Raw genomic sequence first — 14,182 nt, 5'->3', positions numbered from 1 at the left:
TCCTTTTGTTTCAATGGGCCATCGCCAATGTTTTCTTTGTATAATGATCAGTAAAGAGCTGATCATTATAGATTAAAAAGCTCACAATATCGAATATTAAATAAAACCCTAAAGAAAGAAGACATAAGAGGACACAATTGTGTAGTATTCCTGATTTTCAGTTTTTATTTGAAATAAATATGAGAATTCAACAGGATTAACATCAAATACAACACATGATAAAAAGGGAATAATAAAGCAAACAATTTAATCCATCTTATTCAAGAGAAAGAGCATTTATATATACTAACACCAGCTAGTATATGGTGGTTTAAATAGTTTTTATATATTTGTACGACGACAAGAAACAATTTTACTTACCAGAAGTATTGTCAAACTCCAAATGGTAGCCATGAATACAGACTTAAAAATTTTTTTTAAAGTCCACCTTTTTTCTTATGATCATTACCAAAAACTGTTGTTTTATAAAGTTCTTTTAAATTGAGAAAGGGAAAGAAAAAGGAAAGAGCAGTGACAGTAACTTAAACCTTGTCATCCTAACACATTTTTATGTTCCCCTTTCTCTAGAATTAGGCAGTTGATATCCACTGACATCGTTTCCCCAGGTCACCTTCTCGGGATGAGACACCATTAAAAGCTTTTGTTGGTGGACCAGTGACGAGATTCTGTTGACAATACCACCGTATCGGGCTCCTCTAAGTTAGTGCTCTTTGTTAGCTTTTCAAATGGTGTGTGTGTGTGCGCGTGTGCGCGCGCACGCTTAGTTGTTCAGTCATTCAGTCGTGTCCAACTCTTTGAGAGCCTATGGACTATAGCCCCTGAGGCTCCTCTGTGGAATTCTTCAGGCAAGAATACTAGAGTGGGTTGCCATTTCCTTCTACAGGGGACCTTCCTGACCCAGGGATCAAACCTGTGTCTCCTGCATTGGCAGGTGGGTTCTTTGCCACTGAGCCACCTGGGAAGTCCCACTCAGATGGTCTGCTTGACATCAAATGACACTGATGTCTAAAAAAACAATACTAGGTTTTCCATTCTTTCTCTTCATTATTTTTCCTAAAACAGATTTTAATGAATCCATTTCTTATACAGATTGTTTACTTTCTATCCAATTTACCTTTACATTAAGGTTTTATTCAAGAGTATAAAATGGAAATATGTAATTCTATTTACATAAATAAGTGGTAAACATGACTGAGCCACTGTGTATCCAGAGTGCATTTTGTAGTATCTGTGGATTGATCCTTCATAAAAATTCACTGAAAAAAAAAATGCTACTATTTCAGAATAGGTGTAAATGACTAAAATTTTGATGCAAATTTGTAAAATAAGATAATCTACCCCCCAACTGGGGCCTCCTTGGTGGCTCAGAAAGTAAAGAATCCACCTGCAATGTGGGAGACCTGGGTTCGATCCCTGGATCAGGAAGATCCCCTGGAGAAGGGAATGGCTACCCACTCCAGTATTCTTGCCTGGAGAATCCCATGGACAGAGGAGCCTGGTGGGCTATCCATGGGATTGCAAAGAGTTGGACACAGCTAAGTGACTTTCATTTTCACCCCCAAATTGTGGAATTCCTGAATATAACAACATAATCTTAAAAACTTTAAATAATTGCTTTTCCAACTTAATATCCACAGTTCATAACTAATTAATTTAGTCTTAACCTACCTGCTTTCTAATGGCATATGTGAGAATAAACCAGATTCTCTCAATAACCCCACTGCAGATCTCCAGTGGTGATTTTCCAGAACTGAGGTATTCTATAAAAAAAAAAAAAGGGCAGATCTGAATCAGCAAAGGGTAAGTCTTTTTCTGAACATAAAGCAATATTTCTAAGTAATATCAAGCTGGTTACAATTCTAACATTGAGAACCAATTTACTTTTACTCCTTTAAAACGTGACCCATTTTCTAGAATACAAGAATATTAAACTTTGAGGAAGAGCTTGCACTCACCTTGTATAAAGTTGCCAGGTAATGGTTAGTTTTAATGAGGAAAGGTTGATTAACACCTGGATGATCCAGATCATGAGTGGCAGCTGCAATTAAGCTCAGCAAGACGTCCCAAGGAGTTACAGAGTTGGCAAGCTAGACGGTGGCGAGGAATAGCTGATTACAGACGTGTCTGCAACGAACTGTACCGTGACAACAGCTGCTCTAAATCAGCCCTGAATGAGACTCTCCACGGCTCCTCCCCTCGTGTTTCTCTGGCCGTCCGTCCAGGCCAAGGCACGCCCGCCACGTGCTGTCCACTCACGCCCCTGGCGGGAGGCGTGGCATGATGCACTCCCTTGCCCGTGGGGAGGTCATGGACCTGGCGCACCTTTACACAGCTTCATTTGAAACAAGTGTAACTAAGATGACAGCTAAAGTATAAACCATCTTTTTGAGTATGTTCATGGTGAAAAGTATTTAAAATAAGGATGATCAGGGCTACACTGGCAAAAAGTGTTTCACGTCAGCACTGCCAGACATGCACGGGTTAAGACGGCCTCTGCATCCGTATTCGCCCCCACACTCTCCCCTCCAGTGCCTGGCATCGCTCCCCTCTGCTCCGCAGCCCTGGCTTCCGGCTGGGCGTGGCCAGTGGGAGGGTGAGGCCCCCACAGCCCGTGGACCAGGTTTACCCCCCGCACCGGCTCAGGTCCCCTGGAGTGCAGCACTTAGTTCCATCGGTCCACTTCCCTGGCTGTGTGGTGGTGAAGTACCAATTTCTCCCACAAGACTGTCAAAGAGAAACTTTAGGCTTGGCCCAGAGGTTTGTTTCTTTTTCCTCCAGAGTATTTTTTTACAGTTTAATTTAAAAATTGGGACAGCTGGGTGTACATGCATAAAACATATCCATTTTATCACTGTATATGAATGATGCCACAATAAAATTGGTGTTTTTTAATTGGGGTATTTTCACATATTCCACGATCTCTTGAAAAACCAGAAGAGTGGCACCCACGTGGCTATATTCTCGAAGTTGGCATCAACTGGCACAAACTGGCCCTGTCAGCCTGCTTCCCTCCTAACATCTAGCTGGAACTAAGACTCCAGGGGAGAGGAGTCTAGAAGCAGGCCTAAGGGAGGGCGGATGTAATTTCACCAGCTCTAGAACAGGAAACGTCCATGAGCAAACACGGCTTCCATTACATTTATGGCTGATAACCCCCAACTCTGACTTCTCTGTTTTACTGCAGACTCCTATCCACCTCTTCACTAGATCCCTCCACTCGGATATGGCAGGGACACGCATAACCACACACATCGACAATGGAGCTCACCTCTCCCGGGGCCTCTCCCCTCTTCTACCTTCTCTCCCTCTCAGCGATTCCCACTTGCCCCTCAGCTGCTCAGGGCGGTATCCACCCACCCCTCTTCCTACTTCAGCCCCCACAAAGGCATCCAGACACCACATCCTCCTCATTCTGATTTCCAAAGACCTCACCAACTGCCCACCTCTCTCCTGCCCCACAGCTACAGAAACAGCCCCTCACGGGCAGCAGCTGGGTTGCTGGTCTTGTCTGCTTTGTTCTCCCTCCACAGCCAGGACAGTTCTGTAAAGTCTCCCACTTCAGTCCCACAGCTCCCTATTCATCACTGGACACAACACCAATGCCATCCCTGTCCTCATGGAGCTCAGTGTAATCGCCAGATGACTCGCGTGGAGAAGCTGGATGGCTTGGCCCTCGCCTGGGCTTTTGCAGCCTTGCTCTCGACAATCACCTCGATTCTCTAGCTTAAAGTGTGATTAAAAATACAGCCACATTTGCAAACTTGATCCTGCTACATCTCATTCCTGAGAAGGAAGCTTCTGAGTCTGATTAAATCACCAACTTAGGGCTTCCCAGGTGGCTCAGTGGTTAAAAAAAAAAAATCCGCCTGCCAATGCAGGAGAGGTGGGTTCAATCCCTGGGTCGGGAAGATCCCCTGGAGGAAGAAATGGCAACCCACTCCAGTGTTCCTGCCTGGAGAATTCCATGGACAGAGGAGCCTGCTGGGCTACAGCTCATGGGGTCACAAAGAGGCAGACATGACTGAGGGACTAAACAACAACAAAATCACTAACTTAAGGAAGTGCTTGAAATTAAATCAAGAGAGTCTGCTCAGGACTCTGGCTGACTGTAAACGCCGGCACCTCACCTTAGGTTCTTTCAGGTAACAGTGCATGGCCTGAGTAACGTCAGCGGCGTGGACTGCATTGTGGTAAGGGTTCTGACTGTGGTAATCTTCTTGAATCATCACTGCATCAAAGGAAAAAAGACCCCCGATTTAATTGCAAACAGGACGCACTTACAAGTGCAAAACTTGCAACAATTATGTATTTCCCACTTACCCTACTCAGGTGGCTATCAGCTAACTGTTCAATTCAGAGAGATGATAACCACTTCAGAACTCACATGACCACCACTGTGACTATTCTCGTTTGAAACTTTTAAAACGAGAAGGTATTCATGTCAAATTTATAAAATTATTTTTTTCTTCTTCTCTTTTAAAATGTCAATCTCACTGTGCCAAACTCCTTTGACTGTCGTTTACTTTAAAAAGAATTTTAGTTAAGTAAAAGGAGTACAATTCATTCAACAAATACGTATTGTGCTAGGTGCTGTTACAGGAACGATGAATTCGTTAGAGAACAAACATCTCTGATGCAATACAAGTACAGACGTTGGGGAATGTGTGGGGATTCCAGGATGCTTTATCAGTGAGGTGAGTTTTGGATCTGGAATTAGTTTTTTAGGAGTGCGGGAAGGATGACCTGTTAACCTGCCTCCTCTGCTCAGTGTCAGTTATGCTAACCATGAAAAAGCAGACAAGGACGAGGGGTCCAGCCAAACCCACCACCATCAAACCTGCACCATGGCCCCAGCAGCCCTGCACTCGCCCAGTGGTGCCCGGTACCGTGAGCCAACCCCAAAGTGGTACACTAGGACACACAGGTGAGGGGCGAAGAGCACTGGAACCTTCCACTGACTCTGATTCCATCCTTTAAAATAGCTTTTTAAATACTCTCGTTAATATCTACGTTTGTATGTGCTTTTATAATTTATGTATTAGTACATATTACAGACATACAATTTATAAATAAATATGCATTAGCAGTCTTTCAAAAAGTCCTAGATATCTTCTCTTAGTTAGCTACTTAAGAGGAAAGAAAATATTCTCTTCTTCCTTAAAAAAATAAGAAAGAATCCTTATGCTAATTTTCTTCTAACACATTTATTTAGTGAAAGACCCCAATTTATTTCCTGGCAGAGTGCTCTTAAATATCACTCTGTACATTAAACCATAGTCAAAATAATCCTTGGAGGTTGCTGTCAAGAGATTTCAGGGATCAGGAAAAGAGAAGATACCTGATCATTTAAGGGTTTAATCTTCAAGAAGTGAGGAAAGGACAAAAGTTGTGTTGTCTTTGTGAGAAAGTTGTGGCTGACATGGGAGACTGTGGGTGAAGGGGCTCCAGCTCACCAGGCCCCTGGTGCCCCCACCCATGGCACTGGGCCCTCACAGCTCCCCACCCAGGGTTGCAGTCCCCCCTGTGACCAGCTCCGGCAATAGGGTTGTGGTGGATGGGAAGGTGCCAGCGTCCAGCCCGAGCTCTGGACACACCAGCGGTCTCCTGAAAACTGGCCACCGCACTTTGAACAAGCTCGGCTCATTGTAAAATAATAATTTTTCAAAAAAAAATTATTTTATTTATCTCGCTGCATTGGATCTTAGCTGCGGCATGCGGGACCTAGTTCCCTGACCAGGGGTCAAACCCAGGCCTCCTGCATTGGGCGCACTGAGTCTTAGCCACTGGACCACCAGGGAAGTTCCTGTTTTTTGTTTTTAATGTGACTCTCTGATGGTGCCAAACTCCTCTGCCTCCCTTTAATTTAACAGTAGACCACATAGAGCTGAGCTGGGTCAGGCCCAGTGACCCTGGGGAGGGCTCAGCCAAGGCCCGTGAAGCTGCCATGCGGCTCATCCAGTGTCCCGGGCAGGGACACGAACAAGCCCAGCCAGACCAGCAGCAGCCCACAGACTCAGGGCTCCGTACACGTGTGTTGCTTCAAAACACTAACTTTGGGGTGGTTAGTTTTAAAGCCATAGCTGATATAACCGAGAGAAAAGGTAACAAGTTCCCGTATAAATATGACTCTTAAATGTAAGGTTAGAATCACTTACCTAAAAATCTACGAAGTTTCATCATATCTAAATGGAAGTACTCAATTAATCCATGGAGACTAAATAAATGAAAGGTTAAACTTACTAGACTATTTCCTAAAAAGAAAGAAGAAGAGACATTAGTAGGAATACAAGATATTAATAACACAACTGCACTGTGCTTCCAAATAAGGGTGTGAATACACAACATAAAGAGTACCAAGTCCTACTTGTTGTCTATCTAAAATTTACATCTTATCTTACCAGTTTTGAATTTTAAATATCACATCTTTTTTTCCATTCTAAGAAAAAACTTTTTTTTGGTTTTATTTTTCAAAAACCAAACAAATGGATGATAAATAATTAGAATTGATAGAAAACTTTGAAAATTATCCACACTGAGTAAGTTTAATTCAATTTCCCAAAGCACCTAAAACCTCCTGGCAACCATCCCCCTAACTGCAGGTGTGTCCCAGAGCAAAGCGTCTTGACTACAAATGCTGTATTATTTAACAATTAAATAGACTCTATATTTAAAGGTGTGTAAGCTCATATATTACTGCCAACGTTCAGACAATAACATAACACATGATTCTGTATTCTCAAAAGAAATCTATGATTCTTACAAACATATATATAAATAAGACCCAACTAGTTCTAAATGAAAATTTGTAATAATAATATTTACAAATAATGATAAAGGACTACTGGGCTAACCTAATCCAAACTGCCTCAATAACTGTTGAGAAGCCCATGGCTAAGGAAAAAAAGCAAATTAAATGGAACAATGTTTGCATGAGCAACATGGGAAAGGATGTGGCTGCCAAGACAGCCCTCTTAAACACCACCTCACTTATCGTCTTCAAACAGAAAGAAAAAAACCCATTTCAAATCTTCTACCTTTAAGAAGTGAAAACTTAAAAAATGTATTCAAATTTTGGTAACACTCTACTGGTGCAAATATGAGCCCATGTGGTCTAGAATCAGATGAAGAAGTGGGCTATGGTCCTATTTTTACTGCTGTAACAACCAATTTTTCTTGGGACAGATACACTGATGTTTCAGAACGTATAATCAAAAAAAAAAATCTGATTTTTAAAAAATGATCAAAGGATCTGAATCAATGGTTTTCCAAATAAGACATACAAGTGGCCAATAGGTAAATGAAAAGCTGTTCACTGATCACCAGGGAAACACAAATTAAAACCACAATGAGGGATTACCTTACACTTGTCAGAATGGCTATTATCAAAAAGATAAGCGATAACAAGTGCTGGCGAGGGTGTGAAGAAAAGGGAACCCTTTGGCGAACTGTTGGTGGGATTCTTAAGCTGGTGTAGTCACTATGGAAAACAATGGAGGTTCCTTAAAAAATTTAAACTAGAACTACCATATGATTGAGCAATTCTACTTTGGGGTACATATCTGAAGGAAATGGAATCACTATCTCAAAAAGATATTTGTACCCCATCTTCACTAGCATTATTTACAATAGCCAAGACATGGCATCAACCTAAGGGCCCACAGATGGATGACTGGATAAAGAAACTGTGATATGTATGCAATGGGCTATTACTCAGGCATAAGAAGCAGGAAATCTTGCCTCATGTGACAAACGGAGGGAGTTTGAGGAACTGTGCTAAGTGAAAGAGAAAGACAAATGCCATATGATCTCACCTCTACATGGAATCTAAACCCAAACAACAAAGTCCTGAGCTCACAGATACAGAGAACAGATCGGTGGTTGCCAGAGGTGAGGGTGTGGGGAGATGGACAAAGTGTACTGCATACTTTAATGCTGCTAAGATAACAGATCTTAAAAATTCTCATCATAATAAAAAGATGTAACTTTTATGTGTGGTGACTAGACCCATGTGGTGATTATTTTACAGTGTATACAAACAGTAAATCACTACGTTGTATACTTCAAGCTAACATGTCAATTACACTTCAATTAAAAAAAAGATGCATATTCATTCTCTATATTTAGGTAATCATAGGTTCTCCCCAAAATTGTTTCCCAAACCTAATGAAATAAATGATTGATCTCTAGGGTCTAGAGTAAGTTTTAAGGAAGCTGCAATCCAATGGTAAAATACCCTCGTCTGGAATTCAGGCAAACGGCAGGAAGAAAGGCATGCTAACGTCGTCCGTCCAAGAACCTCAGAGGAATCCGACAAGAACCAATCTGTCAAAGTGCACCACCCATACTAGAATGAAAAACTGCATCCAGCATTTTTTCTTATTTTCAGTTCACAAGATGCCAACTGACTTAATACCAGTGAGCAAGAATACAAGTCAATGAAATTTATTATTTCAAAGCAAGTGATGCTTAGTTGATATGTTACAACAAGAAACAGGCACTGAAGAAATTCTTTGATATGAAAATGGAAACAAACACTTTCTTGGAAAAGAAAATTTATAACTTAGAGAAAAGTTGCCCTATATAAAGACATACCAAAGGACAGGCCTGCCTACGGCATTATGGCTCTCAACAGGTTTCCGGATGGGGACTCTACATGTAAGGACTGGGCTATGGCGACAACACGGGTCCAGCAACGAGGGCCCTCGTGTGCCACGTGACCTTCAGGGGTGACAAGCCCTTTCTTGGCATCTCATGTAACTTAACTCCTTCCTGCAAAAAGCAACATCTAATATATTCCGTGTGTGTGTGTGTGTGTGTGTGTGTCTGTGTGTGTATGTTAGTCGCTCAGTCATGTCAGGCTCTTTGCCACCCCATGGACTGTAGCTCGCCAGGCTCCTGTGTCCATGGGACTCTGCAAGGCAAGAATAATAGAGTGAGTTGGCATTCCCTTCTCCAGCGGATCTTACTGACACAGGGATCCAACCTGGGTCTCCTGTATTGCTGGCAGATTCTTTATCGTCTGAGCCACCAGGGAAGCCAAATATATCCTACCAGAATATAACTACTTTCCACCTTGTAGTGGACAAGCCAGGAGTAGTGGGACTCAGCGCTTCTTCCCTGCCCTCCTCACAGTATCACTCGAAAAATCACCACAGAAGAAACACAGGGCACACCAGCCCAATGAGCAAGAAGCAAAAACTTAGATACCAAGTACATGCATCATCCAGGATTCATTCCAGACTAAGCAGCTTTGAAAGGAAAGCAGATCCAACTAAATAATGCAAGTTAAAAAGGAACTTTCTTCTGCCCACTTGTTTCCCAATAATATCTCTTCCTATATAAAATTCCTTAACTTCTGGGTGACTGTAGTGAACTGAGTATGTATTAATAGGTCACCATCTGTAAAACAAGTGGGTAGCTAACCACAGATGGTTTCTACTAACCCCTAACAACTCTAAGAAGAAATCATTTGGCCACCTTTTCCACAAAAAAGGGGTGAGATGATTAAAGAAGAGCCGGTGTTAGTTGCTCAGTAGTGTCTGACTCTTTGCGACCCCATGAACTGGAACCCACCGGGCTCCTCTGTCCATGGGATTCTCCAGGCAAGAATATTGGAGTGGGTAGCCATTCCCTTCTCCAGGGGATCTTCCCAACCCAGGAATCAAACCTGGGTCTCCTGCACTGCAGGTAGACTCTTTACTATCTGAGCCACCAGGGAAGCCTACAGGCAAGCCAAGTGCTACCTAAGTTAACTCACGTGGACCAGTGACTAGAACTTCTGCGCATCTTACACTGCCACCCTCATTCCACTTCCACCGCCACGCCCCTTGGCTGGCAAGATACATTCTTTTTAAAAATAAAATCTAGAGAAAAACAATCAACTATTTCTGTGAGTGACAAAGTGTCCAGGGGACTAAGAATAGGCTATGAGCTGTTAAGTGTTATGTGAGGTTAGACTTTGAAGGTGTTAAGGGGGGCACTGTATATCTATATTTATCCTGAGATAAGGACTAAAGGAATACTTGTGTTGCGTTAGGAAAGGGGAGTTTCCCAGATCCGGAAGAAGCTGAGGCACCTATATTTTCAAAGAGGGAAGGCTGCATGGAGGGACAGCTGTATAGATGCGATCAGAGTCCTTTCTAGGAGGACAGGCCTGAGTGGGGGCCTGCGAGGGGAAGAGACACTGGTCACCAGAGGGCAGAGAGAAAGAGAACAGGAAGAGAGAAGAAGAAAAACAGAAGGCGGGGAAGTGGGAGGGAGGTTCCGCTGCCGAGGTGGCCTTTACTGTCCTCACACTTGTGCCTGGGATGGTCTAGTTTTTCTGTCGACAGATACAGACAGCTAGAACGTGATCACAACGGTGTCCTCACTATGCCTGGCCCACACAGCTCAGAGGAACGATGATGTGATACTAAAAAGCTTCTTCGTTATTGTTCAGTCACTAAGCCGTGTCTGACTCTCTGTGACCCCGTGGACTGCAGCACACCAGGCTTCCCTGTCCTTCACCATCTGTCCATTGTGTGGGCCCAAGCTATTCTCAAGATGACTATAGTGTGGTTTCCATATTTGGCTTCCTTGTAAAAAGGAACTTCATTCCAAAGTAAAATTAGGGGGAAAAAAAGGTAGTTTCAAAATATAGCAGGGAGCCAGATATGTATTTCATTTTCAACAGTGACAACTTCCTCTCAGTGAACTTCCCACTCTGCTTCATTTATTTAAAAGGTTAAAGGGACAAAGTCTAGTTGGACTATATAGGTACCACCAATTTTTTACATCAAAAATTTTATACAAAAGGAAAAATGATTCCCAAAGGGAATTCTGTTCCTGTGCCCAAAGATAATAAATAAAAATGAACCTTGGTTTAGTTGGTAAAGAATCTGCCTGCAATGCAGGAGACCTGGGTTCAATCCCTGGGTTGGGGTGATCCCCTGGAGGAAGGCATAGCTACCCACCGTAGTATTCTGGCCTGGAGAATCCCTTGGACAGAGGAGCCTGGCGGGCTATAGTCCATGGGGTCACAAAGAGTCGGACACAACTGAGCAGCTAACACTTTTTTCACTTTTAGCCAAAGCAAAACAGAACTCAGAAAGAGGTAAACAAATCAGAATCACCTTTTTTTTTCCCAACGTACTCAAACTTTCAATAGATAGTGATTAGCTCCAAGCTCTCCCCTACCCACCCCGCCAGAGAGAAGCAGTGTCAGAAGGGCCCGCTCTGCTGATCATAACACACCATCTCTCAAAATTAAAACAGAGAAAGAGAGCCTGAGAACCAGAGTGAGAAGAAAAGCCATCTCTCAAAAGGGCGTCAATCTACCACACATCTCGGGCTATCAAAACTGGAATATAAGATTGGAGGATGTCATTGTACATGGCTACAGCACAAAAAAGCCCAAAAAGGAAACATCAAGAACCACGTGATAATAATGTGCAGGTTGGGTTATTAATAGCAAGAGAAAAGAAGAATAGAAGTACGTGCTCAGTCGTGTCTGACTCTGTGACCCCATGGACTGTAGCCCGCCAGGCTCCTCTGTCCATGGGATTCTCCAGGCAAGAATACTGGAGTGGGTTGCCATGCCCTCCTCCAAGGGATCTTCCTGATTCAGGGATTGAAACCACGTCTCTTGCATCGGCAAGTGAATTCTTTACCAACTGAACCAGCTGAGAAGCCTCTTATTAACAGAAGTAGGTTTAATTAGAGATACCCAAGTGACGATGACAGGGATTACTTTTGATTACTACTAAGAGTGATAATCAAAAAGTAAAATTTTAGATGGATGCTCTAGGCTTACAGATCAGTCACTGAAGAAGGAACAATATGATGCTCCCTCAGCCAGCAGAGGGCGCCCACACTCAATAAATGAAAACAGGCAATCCCATCAATGCAGCAATCCTGAGAATACATGAGAGTAAGTCAAAGTCTTCACTTACCATTTGTTAGTCTATCAAATAGAAAGATATCAAAATTCCAATTTCCAACTTTTTCCAGCATACACTGAAATGAAAACCAAACATTCCTACTGTAATTTATTCTCAGTAACTTTCTCAGTCTTTTGTAGATAGTCCATAAGGAAGCTAACAAAAACAGAAAGTGGTCGACTTAAGAAATGCTAATTATCACTCTCCTTAATCATGACCTTTCCAAACAACTCCAAAATATGCCCAAAGGGATAAACTCCATTTGAAAAACAATTAATGTTTTCTCAATTGATAAATGTATAGGTAAGGCTGGTGTTCCTTTTGACTTATTCTTATGCTCTCATGAACTGTCAAGAATTCCAATACCCATCACACAAGTGTAGTTCACACATTGCATGGTCTAGAAACTAGATTTTAAAAATCTAATGAAAGTTGCAATAGTTGAATACTTGCTACATTCCAGGTACTATTAAAAATGCTTTATTTTTGACACATTCTTACTATTCACACCAACACTATCATGTAGGCATTGTTTTCAACCCTCATTTACAGATGGGGAAAGAGGGAAAAAGTCAGTAACTTGCTCAGCAAGAGTCACAGAGCTGGGTCTTAAGTGAGGCGATCAGACTCTGGAATCCAGGTACCAGACACCTGTAGTATATACTACACTTAAATTATTTGTTATTTGTCTTCTTAAAACACATTCCCAATTTATTTATTAATATTCCTTATATATCCTAATAGAATAGTCCATAGCATTTACTACATAATTTTTAGGTTGATGGTTATTTCAGCCAAGCAAATAAGCCCCACAACAACCCTAAAAATCAAACAGATACTTTTACACCATGTCTTTGTAACCTGAAAATTTTGTGGACTTTATTTTCAAGAAAAAATTTGTATTTTGAACCCAAAGTTCACTGTCATATATTCATATATGGCTAAATCAGAATAAGCAATACTAGGTATTACCAGAAGAAATGATAATAGTCCTAACAACCAACGACACACAGACCAATATTCTCATTTGAAAAAGCAGAACTTGTGAACTTTTTTAAATTTAAAGAAAGTATGAGTGCTTTTTCATCGATTTGTTTTATCAAACAGGGAAGCAAATGTTTTCACTTTAATGTAATCGTAGACTTGGTACCCTGGCCCCATCTACACAAACCTACATCTAACCCGTAGGTGTTAAGTCAAAGAATACTTTTACAAATGTTAGAAATGTGAGATTATTAAAAAATCCTCATTTAGTAAAAAACAACCTCAGCCAATTTCCACCTTCATTAAGATATTTCTTTTAAACTATATTAAAAAAACAATGCTCACAATCACTGAATTTAAAAAAACATTTAAATCTTCCAAATATCTCACTTATACAAGAGATCATGAAAAGTGTGACTGAAAGTCATGAGACTTCCTGTGCTGAGTTTACTTTTAAACAACTGGAAGAGAGCATCCGAGTCCCTTCTTAACTATAGTATAGAGAAATTACATCAGACAAACCATAATATTCTTTCCAGCATTAGGATCCTTGTGACCTTACAGTTTAATGTTCCACTGATCTACTTGCTATTACAATAAATGTTGTAATGCTATAATACACGAAAACATTTTCATTATTTTAGTTCCTTGCTGCTCTGTAATAACCTATCATAAGATGAACAGCTGCTCTAAAGGGAAAACCTATAATAAAAATTGAGTTCAACTGATTTCACATACCAAAAAAAGGCTAGATAAAATCAGTATCATATGGGAGAAACAAGGCTTCATTAAACTTATGTAAGAATCAATGTTTTCTTGAAGAAAGCTATACACACCTTGGCTTGTCCATTATAATCATCATCTAAAATGTTCAGAGAATTTGAAACAGTAGTACCACGAAAAAAGCGTGAAGATCTAAGATACCGCTGGAAACTTAGTAACCGTCTGATATTCCGTGCAGACACAGAAACTTCAATCTCAGATTGAGCTGAAATAAAAGGAGTAAAAAGGTGAGTAGAGTAAGTCAAAACTGCACATAACCTATTAAGAGCACCTTCTAGTTACATACCAATATTTCTTAAAATTCATCAACTGTCATACCACATTTCTAGGAAAGAAGAGGTACTTTATTTGACTTTCAATTAAACAGCTAAGAATGAAGGGGTAAATGACCAATTTTATCAGCATTTAAAAACATAATCAGGAGTGTGGTTGGATTAATCATCAGTTTTTTCTTTTTTTAAACTTCCAAGACTGATCACCTCTCCCTCTATTGCTTC

The 14,182-nt window shown here is 41.2% G+C and overlaps 1 protein-coding gene across 4 annotated transcripts in view; it reads right to left on the bottom strand.

Annotated features, from left to right (window-relative positions):
• The window catches only part of PDE7A (phosphodiesterase 7A), a 112,144-nt gene that overhangs the window by 15,251 nt on the left and 82,711 nt on the right, over positions 1 to 14,182 (bottom strand). For all 4 annotated transcript variants that reach the window (XM_006069057.4, XM_006069058.4, XR_006640042.1 and 1 more), the window contains exons 4-9: positions 13,739 to 13,890; positions 11,931 to 11,994; positions 6,156 to 6,251; positions 4,128 to 4,228; positions 1,956 to 2,087; positions 1,669 to 1,760 (exon numbers count right to left, since the gene is read on the bottom strand). In XM_006069057.4, coding sequence (XP_006069119.1) covers positions 1,669 to 1,760; positions 1,956 to 2,087; positions 4,128 to 4,228; positions 6,156 to 6,251; positions 11,931 to 11,994; positions 13,739 to 13,890 — 637 coding nt within the window. The remainder of the gene's footprint in view (positions 1 to 1,668; positions 1,761 to 1,955; positions 2,088 to 4,127; positions 4,229 to 6,155; positions 6,252 to 11,930; positions 11,995 to 13,738; positions 13,891 to 14,182) is intronic.

This window comes from Bubalus bubalis, chromosome 15, assembly GCF_019923935.1.
Source record: "Bubalus bubalis isolate 160015118507 breed Murrah chromosome 15, NDDB_SH_1, whole genome shotgun sequence".
Classification (NCBI taxonomy): Eukaryota; Metazoa; Chordata; class Mammalia; order Artiodactyla; family Bovidae; genus Bubalus; species Bubalus bubalis.
Note: the sequence above shows the minus strand (reverse complement) of the source record. Positions and strands in the feature narration are given on the sequence as shown.